This window comes from Micrasema longulum, unplaced genomic scaffold, assembly GCF_059751315.1.
Source record: "Micrasema longulum isolate JH-2025_06_02 unplaced genomic scaffold, ASM5975131v1 h1tg002359l, whole genome shotgun sequence".
Lineage (NCBI taxonomy): Eukaryota > Metazoa > Arthropoda > Insecta > Trichoptera > Brachycentridae > Micrasema > Micrasema longulum.
This window is the reverse complement of record NW_028279509.1, coordinates 51,295-71,456: the sequence shown is the minus strand read 5'-3', so window position 1 is coordinate 71,456 and position 20,162 is coordinate 51,295. Positions and strand designations below refer to the sequence as shown.

Genomic DNA, 20,162 nt, shown 5'->3' with positions numbered 1-20,162 from the left:
GAGTGTTTTTTTTTGGTAAGTAATTTATTATTGGAGAATGGATAGTTAGTATTCAGAAAGAAGTGAAAATTTATATTTATAATTATTTTTTGTGTAGCACTGACTCAAAACACCAATTTTTTTATAATCTATATGTTACACAAAAAATATTTACTTATTAAAAATAAAATAAACAAATTATTATAAGACGTCACTCCTCATTTTATACACAAGAATTGTTTTTTTTTTTTTTACGTAAAGCGAAACGTTAATGAAAATATATGTCTTAAATTTATTTAAAAAATGTCTTTAGTAGTTATATTGTATACGTTGTAAACTTATATATTTTAAATCTAAATAAAGAAAAAATAAAATAAAATGTTCAAAACAAACGCATAAAATCATGATGTATCAAAGCGACCCCGCTCCGAAGGGTTGACTTTGATCACCAAGTTTTTATTATTTTCTCGCTTACACGTTTAAAGTTCGAAACTGATCAAAGTCACCCCATTCCACTTACTCTACTCGAATCATAAAGCTTTACGTAAAAACTATCTCGGCATTCAATGACGCCAAACTCAGTGACAAGTTTTACAAAATGCAGTTTGAACTTGTTTTGCATTTAAAAATCTTAAAATCTGTTCGAGCAAAATGATCCAGCTCCATAAATAGGCATATAACTCATAAATGAAATGTTAATTTTGAACAAATGAAACAGCATTGGCAAGAAAAATACTATTTCTATCATTAACGATAATTTTTCAAATCAAGTAGTTATTTGTAATTTTATATTCGGGTGATCTTATATTTCCCCAAATATATGCCTCCTCTGTGTGGTCTTCTCAGTATTCCATACACAAGATAAGGCTTGAAAATATTCAGAAAACATTTTTGAGACATCTCAATTGGAGATCCAGATTTACGGACCTTAACTATAGAACTTCTTGTCATAAACATAATATACTTAGTCTTGAGGATCGTCGTTTGGTATTAGATATGGGGATTTTACATGATATTCTTAATGGACGTCTTGATAGTCCTGTTCTGGTTTCTGAGTTGGCCCTTAATGTACCTGGCTACCGCACCCGTCACACGAATCTATCTCTTTTCCATGTGCCTACAGTTCGCACCAACTATGCACAGAACTCTCCTCTGATTCAGTTGACGCGTAATTACAATGTATTTTTCAATAACATAGACATATTTAACTGCAGTAAACTCACTTTTAAAACCAAAATTAAAAAACTATTATGTGAAAAAAAATATTTCTTTATATAAAAAAAATATATTTTTAAATTATAAATTTAAGTTGTTTCTCTTCACTCATATCAAACACACACTCACCCTGTCCATAAACCTACCCTCACACCCATATACAATCACACACATATTCACATACCTACCAAAACCACACTCCACTTTTTTACACACGCATCCTCACACAAAAAAAAAACTCGCAAACATGCACTTCTATGAATTAATATCTAACTGAACTGGATTTTTATAATTGTATTTATGTGGAAAATTGATTTGGCTGTATTTTATGTTTTTTTTTTTTTTATAATGTTGAGTATATTTTTTTGTATTGCTGTTGTTTTTCTGAATAAACAAAATTAAATTAAAATTAAATTAAATTTAAAATCTCAAAACTGTAATTTGACAATTGGATCTTTTCTGCGTATATACGAGTACGTCCAATTTAATTATTACAAATGCGCGGTACCAACTTAACTATACACAATTTTCAAGCGGTACGAATTCTTCATTCAAATTTTTGGAGATGCAAAGAAATCACAATAAGCCTACCTACCTACGCTTTAAATTTTTATTCGAAAAAATGGAACAATGCGTTTAACCTACAAATTTAAGATGCGTTACTTTGTTTTGACAAAAAATAAACTGGATATACAATATTATATCTATTACCCGCTCTCGTAAGGACCATTTTATGGAGAATCCGTGTAAATGGAATTCTCCTTTGCGATTTAACTATATTTTATGATAGCGGACAATCAAATTATTTTCTCCAAAACCGCCGATGTGAGCTAGTGGATTATGCCGCCAACAATCTCTTAAGATGTACTCGAACCAGATAAAATCAATATGTAATAACACTGACTGACCTGGTGTTGAGTCTTCTTCCTTGTCGGCGATCAGCTCGCGCCATCGGGGAAACTGGTGGTCAGGAACACTGCATGCACACAATTGTCCGGAGTCCGGAGGCGGCGCGGCGGATGATGAAGAATGGCGATGGATGATAAAATGTTTGCGGTGTTGTGATTTACAGCGTTAAGTAATATAAACGTTCACGGCGAAATAGCGAAAAATACTTTTCAACAATTAGAAAAGCGTGCGAAAAGCGAAGAGCGCGCGGGGGACGAGCAGTGTTGCCGATCAACAAAATGTCCCGTCAGGCGTGGCCACCTCGCAAAACCAAAATTAGCCAGTAGCTACTTACATGCGATTCTTCTGGCTAAAATACATTATTTATTTATGACAAAATACAAGGATTTTAAACTTTACATATTACATTACATATTTTATCTGTACGAAATATTCCCAATCAGCAAAAGTGCTGGTATGAGGGGGTATTATGGTATTATACTCGTATATAATAACACAATGGTTCAAAAAAAAATTGATAAAATAATATCACATTTCACTCGTCACACGGGCTGTAAGAACTATTTTATTTGGGTGTTTTTTTAAGTACGTACATGTTTTGTATATTTTTTAGATCATTAGAAAGTGAATTGTAAAAATTGATTGCTGTATACAAAAAACTGTTTCTTTTTCTGTTGGTAGTATTATAGTATAGGATATTCAAATGGTATCTAGAGTCTATACGCGTCTAATAATTTACCTATCTTAATGCTCTCACCTGCAAGGGGCGGATGTCCCAAGGGACAATATTGTCTTTTTAAGGATTGACTATTTAGATGCACCTTGCGAAAATGTACACTTTATAACCCAATACATTGGTTCCAGGAGGACACATTGAAATTAGATTCCTAACTTAGTACGTCGTGACTACGACAATTTATTATTAAATGTAAACTACAATACAATACCATCTTCGAAGCTGCCTTTTATTGACTACTGGAGGGCGATTTAATTACTCATTACAAAGTGCCCCTCAACACCTTACACGGCACATAACAAGTATAAGTAATGTAGTTTTTGTTTTATTATCATATATTTAGTCTTATTTGTATTTATTGTTAATGAGTTATTATTTATTGATTTATTGAAACAAATTATCGGCTCAACCACCTACCTTTGATATGATGTGAATGTTCTTCAATCTTAACCACTGGATAATAAAATGCACCATGAATTGTAAGGATGTTTACGACGACGCGAGTCAATTTTGAGAACTTTTTATGCAATGTAATGTGCTGTCAAAAATGTTGTTTTGTTTGTGTTCTAAATCCTAATCTTCTAATTTTGAATTTCTTCTATCTTGATGTTAGGTAGGTACCATAGAAAAAAAGGTAATTGGCCAGGAAAAGTATCGATAAATGCTGTTTTTTTTTATTTCTTTATTTTATTTAAATATTATAATGACACATTTTTACATTTTTTTTAATTTCCAATTGTTATACTACACGCTACTGATGTGGACCTCATTGAAGCTTAGAATCTAATTATATATCCAAAAACACATTGTCCACAAGATCCAGTTCTTTGTCTTTAAGTTTAACATTAAAAGCACAAAGTTAATGCTTTAATATAATTAAAGTTTCTAATGTTCCAGTTACCACTTTGATTAATTTGTAATGCGGTGAATTTAAAAAATACTTCATCAAATTTCATTATATTAAATCGAGTCATTTGAATGACGAACTGTGAGTTCGGTTATCTGAAAAAAGAGATTTGTATTAATAAAATTCGTGCTATATTCGGATTTAACATCCCAACTTGAAGAAGATGTATACCAGATATAAGAACATAATACCGTGGGTATACAGGAAACCGGTTAACTAGGTTTTTGGCATATTTGAGTTATGAATATCATTGACTTGAAATTTTTATCCTCTATCTATGTTTACAGGTAAACAAACAAACAAACAAACCATCACACCGTTTCCCCGTAGGAGTAGGCAGAGAGGAAAGAACGCCATAACACTCTATCTTGGCATACAGACCTCGCTTCCTCTGCATTCATACATCTTCTCATGCACGCACGCCGATTATTCCTTCTTTTGACATGTCCATCTTCAAGTTTTTGATGGACTTGATCGTGCCACGTCTTTCTCGGTCTTCCTCGTTTTCTGCATCCATCAACATTTGCATCGTAGATCATTTTAGCCGTTCTTTCGCTGTCCATTCGCTCTACATGTCCGAACCAACGCAGCACTCCTTTCTTGATTCTGTCAATAATGCATGTCTCAGCCTTACACACTTCACGGATCTCGACATTTGTGCACCTATCATATATCGTTTTACCACACATTCGCCTGAGGGATCGCATTTAGACAGCATTCGACCTGCTTTCATCATCATTTTTCCAATTCCATACTTCGCTCCCAAACATTAGAGTTGGAACTAGAACTCCGTTGTGAACTGCTAGTTAAGCCTCCTGCGATAAACATTTGTTTGCCAAAGTAGATTTTAGTGCACAAAAAGAACGATAGAGGAAAGAATGTTGTGCATAGTTAGTGCTGATGATGGAATAATGACTTATTTCTTGTCACGCGAAAGGGGACATTGAGATTAATTTTGGAGAGCAGGTTAAAAAAGTCTACTTTATTATTTAAAAATTTATGTAAATAGCATAATTCAGATTTAAATTTATTTCAACAGAGAGGAAAAACATTTTTGAGAAGGGAATATAGAAGCCTAGGCATTTACGGGGTTTATGACCTGTCATTGGCTTGTTTAAGTGGCCACTTTACACACTGTGTAACATTCACCATTCCGCCCATGTTTGAACATCCACATTTCCTCAACTCTTCCATCTGTTGACTTTTGTGAAGTGAAAGAGCTGAAACCTTTATCACGTGGGTGAGATTCATCCAGCTGAACCAAATATGAATAACTCCCTAGGGAGAAAATCCAGCCAGTCTGCAAGCATTTGGACATACTCAAACATCGTTGAAAAATTATTATATTTGTTTTCCCATAAGCATAGTAACTATACAACATTATTATAGAAAGTTAAATAAAAATAATAAGCTATACATAACCACTTATTTAGACGATTCGCCCTTGAGTGGTAATGGCTATACATTACAAAAACAAAGCGTCTGTATCAAAACAATGTAAAATTAGAATGTCTACTTATTTTCCCCATCGCTTTTTGAGAATTAAAAGTTTTCTTAACAATTTTTAGATGAGAGCCATCGGCCCCCCAGACCGCCTCAACGGCCCCTAATTTTCTCTCGGCCTTCTACCGCCCCCCTGAAGGCCTTCATAACGCCCCCGAGCGGGCGTCGTCGCCCACGTTGAGAAGGGTGATCCACATTAACACATCGTAAAAGCTGTAGAGTCTACGTAACGTAGTCTACGTAATTAGCAAATGCATGTGTAAGTAGCAAATGCACTACTTAAAAATTGGATTATTTTTCCATCTGTCAGATTGTCAAAGAAAACAAAATGGACATTTTATTAGTGTTGCAAGGGTAGTAATTTTTTTTACTCTACTTAGCTCATCTAATGAGCGAACTAATGAATGTCTGAACCTCTGGGATTAAACAACGCCGTGGTGGACATTATTTTTAAAACATCAAATACAATTTGACATTGCATAAAAATATCCGTTTTATGTAAAATATTTTTTTTATATTTTAAATTCAAAGTTCATTAATTCAATTACTAAATAACCCTTTTTCATTCTGTTGTGTTGATTTATGTTTCCGGGTGCAAAATAAAATTTTAGAGAAAGAGAAGTCTTCAGTGTAGACTGTCAAAAATTGAAGACAATGGAGGAAATAATCCTGGAAATTCTTACCACAACAGACTGAGGGAGACTTAGGGCGAGTATAACACAGTCAGCTATCTCTTCAGGCTTCAAATGAGGATAGTTGTCGAGCTGGTTCTCATTCATAACACTCATCGACGCTTTGTCGAAGATTTCTGTCTGGACCAACCCTGGTGATATACTCTGAAAATGTTCATAGATTTTTTACAGTTCAGTGCCTAACAAAAAGGTAGGTCGGTTTTTTCAGTTCATTGCCTGACAAAAAGATTTATAGTTTTTTTAAAGTTTAGTGCCTAACAAAAAAGTTCATGGATATTTTTTTCAATTCAGTGCCTAAAATATGTATTCATATTTTTCTCATACAAATTATAATTAATAATGAAAATAATGTGACCTCACTGGGGTTACTCGTGCCGAGGACACTTAACAATATACTTTTTTGAAATGTTTTTACATTTGAGAATAAACAAAGAAGACTAATTTCACAAACAGAGATAATTAACTAAATATTCACAGTTTTAAAAACTAGGTATATATGTACTTCTATATTATTTATATTACAAAACGCACAATAAAAATAACAATAACCTAACATAAGCTATACACTTGTGGAGCGGTAGATTCAATATTGGTTTGGACGAATGAGACAATCCATTTTACTTCTACCTGGTCCACTATCCATTTTTTTACAGCCTTTTTAAACATTTTCTCATGGTTTGTTTTTATCATCATTCGCTTTCTTCACAAAATGGTGCAAAGGGCACCGCATTGGTACAGCAATCGCAGCGTATCTTAATAATGGTCGTTACATGGAGTAGAGACGTACTTGCACTTCAAGTGCCAGACTAGAGACTGGAATATTCCATTGTAAAAACATCTTTTGAAACAAATGTTTTATGTTAATCATATCGGGACGCGAACCCTAGACCTCTTGCATGGTAGGAAAAGACGCTGACCATTGAACCACCAGGCGGACAGTTTAGTGCCTAAAAAAGTTTTATGCGTTTTTTTTCTCCACTCAATGTCTAAAAGAGGTTCATATATGTTTTAAAGTTAAGTGCCTAGAAAGGTTCATGGTTTTTTTCTCAGAGTAATAATGCGTAACCTAGAGAGACGCCCTATCACTATGTTTCATAGAACGCAAGCGATGTTGGTTTGTTGGCTAGCAACCAATTGGTGGCCATTTTGTTTTATTTGACAACATAAACATAACGGTTCGATCGGATGCTTTTGAAGCTGTGCTTAGATTTGTTTGTAAATAACTTGGATATTTACGTTATAATAAATAAAAATCGACTATGGTGAATTGCAGTATGTTTGGTTGCAGCAGTAGGAGCGTCAAAGCTGTTAAAGGAGTCAGTTTTCACAGGTAATTGATTCCGAATATTTTCCCATGATTGACATTGATTTTTGGCATTTATTGTCCCGACACGTGTATTATATTGCTCAAAAACTAACCTTTTATCAACATATTTACTTCAGATACTATTTTTTCTCAATTTAGGGGATAAATTTGTGAATTCAAGTATTTTTTCTGTTGATAATGACAGTTGATTATAGGCAATATATCAAGGCCGCACTAAGCATCCATATAATGTTTGATTTTTTATCGAGTAGAGGTCGATTCAAATTTTACTTGAAAAAAGCAACGTTAACCTTGAAATTGCATCTAAAATGACGTTTCCGAATTTCAAGCCGCTACGACTCGCCGTTTCGGAGATGTGACGGACAAACAAACAAACTCAACACGGGACTTTGGTTCCATGGAGTTGGGATTTATGTCTCAATAAATGTAACATAAATATGTTATGAATAAAATGAATAAATAAATAAACACGCACATGTATTTTCAGTTTTCTAAAATAAATATAGGCGAATTATAGAAATAAAAGATTTGAATAACCCTGCAATGATAAATACACAGGTACATATTTAAAAGTATTTACAATGCAAATTAATATTCATTTGGCAATTCTCGGCCTGAGTTTTGCTGCGAACTGTAGCTAACTTAATACCCAATCGTCATAGAATGGTTTTCCTACGTTTGGGCTCCTCTCTAGGTTACGCATTATTACTCTAAGGTTTTTTTCAAGTTCGAGCCTAAAAAAGGTTCATGTGTTTTTTTTCAGTTCGAGCCTTAAACAGGCTCATAGGCGTTTTTTTAGATTCGGTGCCTAAAAAAGGTTTAAGAGGTTCATAATATGTTTTTCATTTCACTTTAGTGCCTAAAAAAGTTTTAAATATTTTTTAGTTCCATGTTCATTTACAGATGAAATGTGGATGTTTGTACTGGAATTTTTCGAACTCCCTAGGGCAGTGGTCGGTAAATGAATAATACTGCAATTCCCAATCACAGATCATAGTCCCTGTAAATGCCCGATTCCAAAAACACACAAACTACTAACTGTCTACAAACATTTGGACGTACTCAGAAGACTTACCGTAACCCTGATCATTTTTCTGAGCAAAGCCAATTCGATCCTCAGAGTCTCGGTGAAGGCGGTGACTCCATATTTCGAAGCAGTGTACAAATTGAAATTAAAATGCTCGTTCGTGTACACGCGATGGCCAGCGACGCTAGAAAATAATTTCGACATCAATTATTGTAATGTTTTTCGGATGTCGGACGGTAGATTTTCATTAAATAAAAACAGCTACGAGGGCGGATTGATAATGAAGCTACCTAGCGCTAGATGGCAGCACAAACACAAAAAAAAATATTTTTCCGAATTGCGATCTGTCAAACGGCAGCTGTTAAAATGTCACCCAAATTCATCGATTAGTTTATTTGTTGTAGTCGTTTGAAGTAAACCACTTTTGTGTTTCTTAAAAAATGGAAAAAAGCGAATTTCGTGCAGTGATTAAACACTATTATTTGAAAGAGAAAACGGCAAATGAGACAAAAGAAAAGCTCGATAAACATTACGGTGAGTTTTTTCAATCAGATTACATGGTCAAATATTGGATTGCTGAATTTAAACGCGGCCGAACAAGCACCGCAACAATACCATCAACAGGAAGGCCAAAAGAGGTGGTTACTGAAGAAAATATCAAGAAAATCCTCGATATAGTTATGAATGATCGCCGAGTGAAGTTGCGTGAGATTGTTGAAATGATAAACATCTCATATGAACGTGTGTTCAACCTTTGCATGAACATTTGCAAATGAAAAAGCTATCGGCAAGATGAGTGCCGCGTTTGCTCAGTGTCGAACAAAAACGAGTTCAAAAGACCACTTCGCAGCAGTGTTTGGACATGATAAAGCGTAATCCTGTTAATTTTTAGCGTCAATTAATAACTGTTGATAAAACATAGGTGCACCACTATACACCTGAAACCAAAAATCAATCGAAACAATGGGTGGAAGCTGGTGGAAGTGCTCCGAAGAAGGCAAAAGCAGTAAAATCGGCTGGCAAATTTATGACCACTGTATTTTGGGATGCACTCGGAATATTGCTCATCGATTATCTTGAAACAGGATTCACAATCACAGGAAAGTATTATCGTGCATTATAGATTTAATTAAATGAATGCAATCAAGGAAAAACGACCACATTCAAAAAGGTGCTCTTTCTTTAAGACAACGCACCGATTCACACAGCATTAGATACGATGCTAAAATTACGTGAAATACACTTCGAATTGGTTGATTATCCACCTTACAGTCCCAATTTAGCTACTAGTGACTTTTTTTATAAAATGGTAAGCCGCGCATAATCGCTTCTATACACGGTTCGCCGCTGCCTCGCGGCTTGTTGGCCCTCCACAGTGTATGTACCCAGTACTGAGCGACTGGATGCCTAAAGCTAGGGTTTCCTAGGACAGCGGTGCCCGTATTTTAACGGCCGTAGTGAACGGTGATGCAGTGGACAGCCGTCGTAAAGGTGACTAGAGTGTGGTTTTCTAGGAAAACGGTGTTATCAACACCATTTAACACCGTTTTCCTAGGAAACCACTCTCTAATCACCTTTACGATGGCTTTCCACTGCATCACCGTTCACTACGGCCGTTAAAATACGGGCACCGCTGTCCTAGGAAACCCTAGCTTAACCGAAAACCTCACCGCACGCTTCCGCAACTTACCTATTCAAATTTAAAATATGGCCAGCAAAATCCCGTTCCCTCATGGACTTGACAGATTCCCTACAAAATACTGCCATGCTTAGAAGATTCGTGTCCAAAATATCTTTGAAATCTTGTGTACTGGATTCTAAAACAAAGAAAGTCAAATATAATTAACAATATTTTGAGTTTGTCCAAATTTTCGTAGACAAGGACTGGATTCAACTCTCTGAGGAGCTGTTTATATCAACAGATTACAACAGAGATGAAGAACTTTTTAGAGAAGGCGATATAGCGGTCCAGGCATCTACAGGGCTTATGACCTGTCATTGGCTGGTTTGAGTGGCCACTTCACACACTGTGTAACATTCACCATTCTGCCCATATTTGAACATCCATATTCCTTCGATTCTTTTATATGTTGATGTTTGTGAAGTTAAAGAGCTGAAACCTTTATTTATGTGGGTGAGATTCGTGTGATTGAATTATTTCACCTACATATTAGGCAACGCCTGAAATTTTTATTTTTCAATTTTTATACTTCTTCATGGACCAGGTGGATTTATCATAATTATCAAACGGGCACCGCGGTCCTAGGAAATCCTAGCTTTACCCAAAACTTGAAGGTTGGGGGTCGGTAGTGTGTCTTCATAATTACTCGGGAGAGTTTATCTTGAACTATGAAGTCATAATGGAGCTATGTCACTTAAGTACGTAGATAAGTGTACCGTGACGTACGCCTCCTTTTGTAACATTTCGACGTACTTATCGAAAACTTGAAGGTGGGTTTGGTAGTGTATCTTCATAATCGCTTGGAAGAATTTATCCTTAACTATGACGTCATAATGAAGCTATGTCACTTTAGTACTTATATATGTGTACCGTGACGTGCGCTTCCCCTTGTTACATATTGATGTACCTTTTAAAATCTTGAAGAGGGGGGGAGATCGGTAGTGTGTATTCATATTCGCTCGGGAGAATCTATCTTCAACTATGACGTCATAATGAAGCTATGTCACTTTAGTGCGTAGATATGTGTACCGTGACGTACACTTCCCCTTGTTACATATCGATGTACTTACCGAAAACTTGAAGGTGGGAGATCGGTAGTGTGTCTTCGTAATCGCTCGGGAGAATGCATCTTCAACTATGACGTCATAATGAAGCTATGTCACTTTAGTGCGTAGATATGTGTACCGTGACGTGCGCTTCCCCTTGTTACATATCGATATACCTTCTTAAATCTTGAAGGGGGGGGGGGAGATCGGTAGAGTGTCTTCGTAATCGCTCGGGAGAATGCATCTTCAACTATGACGTCATAATGAAGTTATGTCACTTTAGTGCGTAGATATGTGTACTGTGACGCACGCTTCCCCTTGTGACATATCGATGTACCTTCTTAAATCTTGAAGGGGAGGGGAGATCGGTAGTGTGTCTTCGTAATCGCTCGGGAGAATGCATCTTCAACTATGACGTCATAATGAAGCTATGTCACTTTAGTGCGTAGATATGTGTACTGTGACGCACGCTTCCCCTTGTTACATATCGATGTACCTTCTTAAATCTTGAAGGGGAGGGGAGATCGGTAGTGTGTCTTCGTAATCACTCGGGAGAATGCATCTTCAACTATGACGTCATAATGAAGCTATATCACTTAAGTGCGTAGATATGTGTACCGTGACGTACGCTTCCTCTTGTAACATTTCGATATACTTACCGAAAACTTGAAGGTGGGTTTGGTAGTGTATCTTCGTAATCACTCGGGAGAATTTATCTTCAACTATGACGTCATAATGAAGCTATGTCACTTTAGTGCGTAGATATGTGTACCGTGACGTACTCTTGCCCTTGTATCGATATACTACTAAGGCAAGATGATCAGTCTAACGCTTCAGGTAAAACAGCTTTTTAAATTAATATTTCATGTCAACCATGTCGAGAACCGAACGTGAGACCTCTTGCATGGTAGGCAAACGCATTGAACACTACTCCACGAAACCGACAATTAACGCTAATAAAGTATTTTTCTGAAAAATAATTATTAAAATATGCTTCTTATACAAAAAAAACCTTGTAGTCGTATTAAATTTTTTTCGTGGTGATTGGCGTATTCGGTCTTATGTGCACCCGCGCGCTCACTACGGACACTACACTTGTTCGCTACGGTTTGAGGTCACCCCGCCCGTTTCGTATTGTTTCTACGCTGCAGATTGTTTGGTTTCTGCGGCAAAACAAAATAAAATAAATCACTCACCATATACTTTGGTCGCACTGCGCATAACACCAGCATTGTTGATCATGACGTCAACGCCTCCATACGTCTTCTTGATGGTTTCAAAGAGGCTCGGTATGGACTCCACTTCACGAACATCAAACTTCATGCCGTGGATGGATCCTTTCCCGTCTGGCACTTGCTTGGATAAATCCTAAAAAGAGGTTTTTAATCTTGAAGTACTGATCGTTATTTAAAGATGGCACGTTCGCAAAACTGACACAAACACTTTGTGTGCAGTTCAGACAATATAAGAAGGTATTTTTGGCTAATTACTTTTTTTGAAGTTTTATTTATTTTAACAAATAAAATAACATACATAGCTCCCTCGGAATATTTGAAAATCTTAATGTAAAATCTATAAAACCACTTTATGTAAAAGTTTTGTTACTATACGCACGTAAACATTATTCTCTACCTTTCGTTACAAATACTTCCAAATTTACTTTTTTAAAACAATAAGAAATATAATTAGCCTAAAAGAACTTGTAAAGATATATTCCGCAATAACTCAATCAGTTTTGGAATATGGGATAATTGGATGGGGATGTGCAAATGACACACTGATCAAGCAAATAATAATTGCACAAAAAGCTTTGATAAAAATTATTTTAAGGGTCCCAATCAGAACTAGCTCCCTCGGTATATTTGAAAATCTTAATGTAAAATTTATGAAACAACTTTATGTAAAAGCTCTGTTTCTATACGCACGTAAACATTATTCCCTACCTTTCGTTACAAATACAAGAGTCACTCCACCCTGATGCTGCAAAAAAATAAATACAACTTTCGGTCAAAGAGGATTGGCGTACTACTCGGTTAAATTGTACAATCTACTTACATCATCCATAAGAACAATAAGTAAGTTCTCACAATATAAAATTGCTATTAAGAAATGGATAGTGGAGGTGGGTTGCGCACGGATCGATGAGTGGATCAAGCCAAATAGGTCAAATGTGTATACTGTTTGTGAAATTTGTTCTATTGGTCTTTAAAAATTGGGTTTGTTTTTTATGATTATTTTGGTTTATATTGTTTATCATGTCAATGATAATTAGAAAAATTGGATTAATTACGTTTTTTTAATTGTTATTATTATGTTAACTTTGTTAAATGGCTAATCTAAGGCATGTTTTACATTTTGTAAAATGTTTCCCTCGGCACGGGACAATTCCAGTGAGGGAACATTATTCTATATAAAAAAAAAGAATACAAACAATGTAAAAGTATAAATAAATTAATTGTATTTTGTTCCCGCAAAGCTGAGGCTTGTCTTCGGGTTACAAAACATTTAAAAAAATATATACATATATATATATGTATATATATATATATGTATATATATAATTAGTAAGTACATAGTTTAATAATGGATGAAGAATTTAATATATTTATGTGCACACTTAAGTTTCACTTGCTGTTTTAAATAAGTTTTTGACTATTTTATTCAATGCATTTAGGTTTTTTTCCACGCGATTTTCAACAGGTATTCAATTAAACAGTTTTGGTACTACACTCCCCATTGTTCTATCTACATAGTAGTTCTTCTGTCGTGGCACCATCAGCTGCTGTGCCGATACTTGTCAGGTCACGATCTGGTGAGTTACTTTGGATTTAAAACTGCAATCGAGGAAATGATCTGTCATTATCTCATACTGACTGTTTGTTTATAGGCAAAACGTCAACATAATCAAATAATATTTTATCGATATCGATTTTTAATATGGGGTGGTGGAAATGGGTTTTCATGACTAGATAGCTGAAACACCAACTAAAAATAAAATAGTAAAAGTAAAAAAAAACACTTTATCTTATTGTTTTACTTGGTAATATACGAACCCAAGTAAATCAAATTCATATTAAAGAAAAATATATAATACTAGCGGACCCGACAGACGTTGTCCTGCCCGAACGTTGATAAAATACTTTTCATTGATAAGTAGGTACCTAGGTACTTGTTTGTGATTGAAATCCAAAACTAAAAATTGTTTATACTGAATTCAAGTAGGTACTTGTTTATGGTTGAATTCCAAAGCATAAAATAAATATTTTTTCAAATACGGATTTTTTTTGCAAACGTCAAACTCCGGTCGTCTCACCAACAAAGGGGTGTACTTATGTAGGAATACGATTTTTAAAAATGTATTGAATTCAATATTATTTTAGTGTTACCAAAATCCAATAAAAAGAAACAAATGGGTACAAATTAAAGGGAGGAAAGAATCTGATTGAGATCCACAAAAAACAAACGCTGTTAGTGAACATTAAAAAACAAACTTTTTTTATACACAAAAAAAAGAACATGTGTCAACAACAATAAAAAAATAAATAAAAAAAATGTAAATAGGGGCTAGATTTCTTATTGTCCATGCGCTCTGTAGCTGCAAGACGTTCTGTTATCTAGCTCAAATATATCATAATTGGAGACGAGGAACCAGAATCCCAACCATCCATGCGCTCTGTAGCTGTAAGACGTGTTGGGATATTTATTTATTGTACAGCGCCCTTGAGGTGATTTTCACAAAAATGGCGCTTAATAAATTATCCAAACATTATTATTATTATTATTATTGACCTCAACTCGCTTGCTTCGAAAAATAGCGTGGATGCTTGGACTAGAGAGAGATAATTATTCTTATGCTGAAATAGAGTCAATGTTCAATATTTCTAGTCTACAAAAACGTAGAACTAATATTGAATGAACTAATAAGAGAATGAGTTTTCTCGTACAACTCCTGGGAATATAATATCATGATATTCATGTCTTATATGTTTTATTAATAAATATATGTTCGGTATACTAAATGGTATAATCGATGTTCCATCATTACTTGGACAAGTAAAATTCAATATTCCGACTCGTAGATTGAGAAACAATGAAGTACTGTTCATCGACCAGCATAGAACAAACTAATTCTCCAATGACCCGTCCTTGTCGTATTGTTTACTCAAGACAAGATCTGGACTTTTTTGGTTTTAGTTTACAACGATTTAAACGAGCACTAAATAAATAGTCCAGATCTTGTCTCGATGTCCCTTATGTTTGTCAATGCTTCTTTTCTTTTTTTTTTTATGTTATAAACTATTTTTTTATTGTAATATTTAAACCTCATAAATTGTAAACATGGACAATGTCCTTTAATAAATAAATAAATAAATAAATAACTCATAGTCTCAATGGATTCAAAAATAGATTAGATTTGTTTCGGAAAAGTTGAATTGTGCCAACAGCTAACTATCATTAAAATACATTTTAGCATATCAGCTTCAAGCTGCTCGCTTAAAATTATAATAACAATTGCAAGAGTAAACCAAAACCACCCTTTATACGATTGTTGTTAAACTAAAAACTAAACGAAAACCAAATAAAAAAATTGGAACTCTCTTGTTGTATGAAAAAGAGCTTAAGGGCTTCTCCAGAGAATAATTTATTACTCTGAGAGTATGACAGATACAAACATATGTAACTTGCTTTCTTCCAACCTAAATCTGCTGTACGGAATTGCCCGCTGTACGGTATTCCCCTCCTCCCCCCTAAACCCAAATATGTTTTCAGTGTTTTTTTTTTGTTTTTTTGTAATATTAATTTTAAAGTCTGTTTATACCTGGATTTGTTCCACTCTCCTAGCCAAGCCAATTACCGTCATTCCAGATTTGGCCAATTTGACAGAAATGGCCGCGCCTATTCCAGAACTGGCGCCCGTCACAACAGCTACTTTTCCAGCCCACTTGTCCATGCTTGACCCCCGTTTCTTATTTCCTAGAAAAAAAACGATAGATTATCGGAAAATGTATAGGGAAAGCTAACTGATAAACGATGATCACATCCTTATTATTATAATTATTGATTGCAAATTATGTGGGTATGCATGGGTCAATATTGTCACAACTTCTACTTCTTTTTACTCATAATTACTGATCACCTCTAACCTCAATATCTTTTGATCACCCGCCACATTTAGACCTCTTGTCGTACATCGCGCATTTATTTCGTTGGATGTGTGCCGCATTATAAACTTTATTTGCGGCAATTTACGTAAAATTGTCGTTTCTGACAAATACGACAAAAAACTGGATTTCACCCTTTAGGGAGTCATTAAGATAAACAAATTATAACAAGGATGGAGACTTCCATATTAACTTCTCTAAAATGTTCTCTCATCCCTCTTTTAATTTGTTAGTCTAGCTTTTATTTTTATGTTAGACAATTTTTTTTTTTACATTTTACATTTTTTTTTTTGCACCACAACAGGCCAGGAGGCCTAATTACAGTGGTGAATTACATCACAGAGCACCCAGGCTTGAGAAAAATCACATTTTAATTTTTGTGTTCTCACCGGGAATCGAACCCGGAACCTTCCGTGCGTGAGTCAAGCGTCTTGACCACTACACCACTACGCCGCCGAATGACGATACAATAAAGGCTCGCAAGAGGCATCAGCGGTACTCGGATGTGGCTTAGCCGACCGTATTGCCTCCGCTCGATGACGGTTGTCACCGGAGTTTGCTGCGTCCGTTCTCTTATTACTTCATTCCTTACAAAGTCAAATCGACGCCCACCCGAGATTCTTCCGGGACACCTATTCTCGAAATTCGGTATTTCGCTGTTTTGGGCCCTAGCGAGCCCCACGATTCGTATCCGTTGAGGAGAAAAGGTGATACAAGCAGGCGATATATAGGCGGCATTTGGGTTTCACTGAGTAAATATCCGATCTCCAGACAGCTTTCATACTGTTGAATGTGCCGCCTGCTATTCCTAGCTGCACTCCCAGTTCTTTTTGAAAGCTGCCATTTTCTGTAACGTGATATCCATCATCCCAGGTATTTGAAACTCTAGACCCTTTCGATGACTCGGTTCGAGGGGATTTTGAGCATCAAGCACTAAATGTAACACGGTACATGGGCTTTTGAAATATTGATCTTTGAACCCATGCATGCAGAGTATCTATTTAGCTTATCACAGTGACCCGAAGACCCCCGACTGAATCGTCAATTATAACCGCATCATCGGCATACTCTAGAGAGTAGAGTTTTTTTTAAATTTTTATTTCTTAAACCTATATGTTTGGATAATTTATATAGCGCCATTTTTGCGAAAATTGCCTCAAGGGCGCTGTACAATAAATAAATATCCCAGCACGTCTTGCAGCTACAGAGCGCATGGACGGTTGGGATTCTAGTTCCTCGTCTCCAATTATGATATATAAAAAATACGATATACAGGAGCTAGATCACGCTAGATCACAATAAAGCACGTCTTGCAGCTACGGAGCGCATGGACAGTAAGAAATCTAGCCCCTATTTACTTTTTTTTTTTTAAATTGATAATGAAGTTTAGAGTTTAAGTGATATTGTAAAAAACGAAATAAAAAACAAATTTATAAAAACAGAAGTTAGACTGCATCAAGTCTTGCAGCTACTGAGCGCATGGACGGTTAAAATTCTAGACCTCATTCACTAAATTTAGATATTTAATGGATGATAACATTTACATAATACGATTTATAAAATATGATAGCTAACATCACAAAAAGTTTTTCAGCTACAAAGCGGATTGACTAGTGGAATTTCATCAGCATAATAATGATTTTAAAAAGTTTAAAAAGTTTACAATAAAAATAAAGAAAACACAATAATAATACATCGAGCAAAGAACTTAAGTTGGATATTTGCATTTAATTTACTTACATACTCGTATACACGGTTCTTCAGGGCCAGACCGCAAAAATTCCTAACATTCCTCATGGCAAGCTTTAAAAAGAAGCTTAATAATTCTTTTTCAAAAAGTTTCGTATATTTGGTTCGCTAGGAAAGCCCTGAGTACTGAGTAGGTGTCTTCACCAAAAAGTACCAAGAAAATAGGGAAGCAGAAAGTAAGAAGACGACCCGGATATCCCTGACTTCTGAAGCTAGGAATCTGCCTATAAAAGCCAATATTAAGGGGGGTGACGAATTTCGCGGGGCATGGGGTTGTGGAGGTCATCACCATCAAGCCGTAAAGTTGGCAAGGCCGAACACCGTTCTGGCTCGCAACGCGTAACCCGACGCAACGTCAGCTCGGACAAGTAATTAAATGTCGTGCAGCGAAATAATATGCACGTTTCATCTTGGCATTTCGTGTCGTCCGTCCACCAGCTCCTCGCCAGTGTTCGCTATTGTAAATTCCTTCGCTACAAAATTGTATGGATGCAACTCGTGTGTATCTACTCAATAAATAAATTCAATTGTAATCCATTTTTCTCATTTAACCTCGAATCAATTCACGCGCACTCATCCATACAAATGGTGACCCCAACGTGATTGTAAATACGCACTTTTAAACATTTAATTTACAATCTTTATTTTTTCTTTTCAATGATCGCGTGGTTGGGTAACGAAAAGTCGATTTCCCGCTCAGCTTTGCCAAAAGGAAAATAAGAAGCAGAACCTTTCAAGTCTGGAACGATTGTTATTTGAGTGAACCTACCGGAAGTATAACTAAAATGTTTTTCCCTACCATTCTCCATGCCTATGATTTCAGGAGAGTGCAGAATGCTGGCTACGAGCTCACCCAGATGCTTACGGGTCATGGTGGCTTTATGAGCTACCTGCATCGCTTTAATCTCTCCGAGATCTGCCAATGCGACGATGAAACTCCTCAAGATGTCCCTTACCTGTTGATGCATTGCCCCCGTTTCAGCTTTCAAAGACAACAGCTGGAGGAGCGATGCAGAAGCCTGGGTGAAGATCTATGCTACATCCCATCGGTGATAGCTAATAAAGAACTCACACGAGAGGTAGTATCATACATGGTCAATATAGTACAGGCAATTGGTAAAATAAACCAAAGTAGGGAACAAAATGCCGAACCCTCCTCTAGCGGAACGGAAGGCCTGTTGACCACTGCCAACAGGCCGGCTTCTCCTGAAGAGTTTTGAGTGGTTTCCTCTCCACATGAGCAAATGCTGAGAAGTTCCTGATGGGCCCACATTAGTATATCCTTCCTGATCCCAACAGTTTAGATTAATTTAAAGAAATTTAATTGCAAAAAAATCCACTTTTGAAATATAAACGAAAGGTAAATAATAAAGCAACTTCCACATAAAAAAAAACGAAAAGTCAAAATGAAAAGTGCATATTCTTTCGCTGCAAGGCGTTTAATTACTTGTCCGAGCTGACGTTGCGTCGGGTTACGCGTTCGAGCCAGAACGGCGTTCGGCCCTGCCAACTTTACGGCTCGGCGGTGATGACCCCCACAGAACTCCACACACCTTAACCTCAAATCAATTCACGCGCACTCATCCATGGGGTAAGCACGGGTGGCTGAGGGATGTCAGAAGGGCATCGCGTTGGAAGGCGAGAGTATGCAAACCTTCTACACATACACATGTTATAGGAGTGGTTAATACGTAACTATTTTGTAAGAGCAGGATAACAATATGCGAAAAAATGAATAGGGATTAAAGTGGGTGCTATAATTGTTGAAAAATCATTATTTTTAAATACCTGTATTTCAAAATATCTCGTCTGTTTGCCATACGCTGTAACAACACCGTCTGCTGAGGGATTTGCAGTAGTATTTTAAGACTCAAAAAATACAATTGTTTGCGGTAGATTGCCCAGAAGTTCCGCCTAGGACAGATTATACTCGCAAGTGCAGACCTAGAATAAATACTCAAGATTTTCCATGCATTTACATAGAGCATTAATTTATTTTTCAATGTCAACGCTACAGTGGCGAACGATGATTTTATTTAGAGGTAAGCTGTAAAAAAAAATATAAATTTGTACGTACATCTTTATATATATAATTCTTCTGTACGTGTGATGTCACTAAACTTCTCCTAAACGTTTCAGCATACGTGCGGTTTTCAGCGAAATGTAGATCTTTGCGCTGTGCGTATTCGTAGATATTAAAATTTTCAATCGAATCTGTGAAAAAAAGTT

The 20,162-nt window shown here is 36.0% G+C and overlaps 1 protein-coding gene across 1 annotated transcript; it reads right to left on the bottom strand.

Annotated features, from left to right (window-relative positions):
- Positions 1–3,558: 3,558 nt before the first annotated feature.
- LOC148272357 (farnesol dehydrogenase-like) lies at positions 3,559–19,884 on the bottom strand. Its single transcript, XM_088240146.1, has 7 exons — positions 19,722–19,884; positions 15,842–15,996; positions 12,219–12,390; positions 9,986–10,112; positions 8,344–8,479; positions 5,933–6,085; positions 3,559–3,841 (listed from the first exon to the last, which is right to left on the bottom strand). The coding sequence occupies exons 2-7, from the start codon at positions 15,971–15,973 to the stop codon at positions 3,800–3,802; spliced, it is 762 nt and encodes a 253-aa protein (XP_088096272.1). The 5' UTR covers positions 15,974–15,996; positions 19,722–19,884; the 3' UTR covers positions 3,559–3,799.
- Between the last annotated feature and the right edge of the window lie 278 nt (positions 19,885–20,162).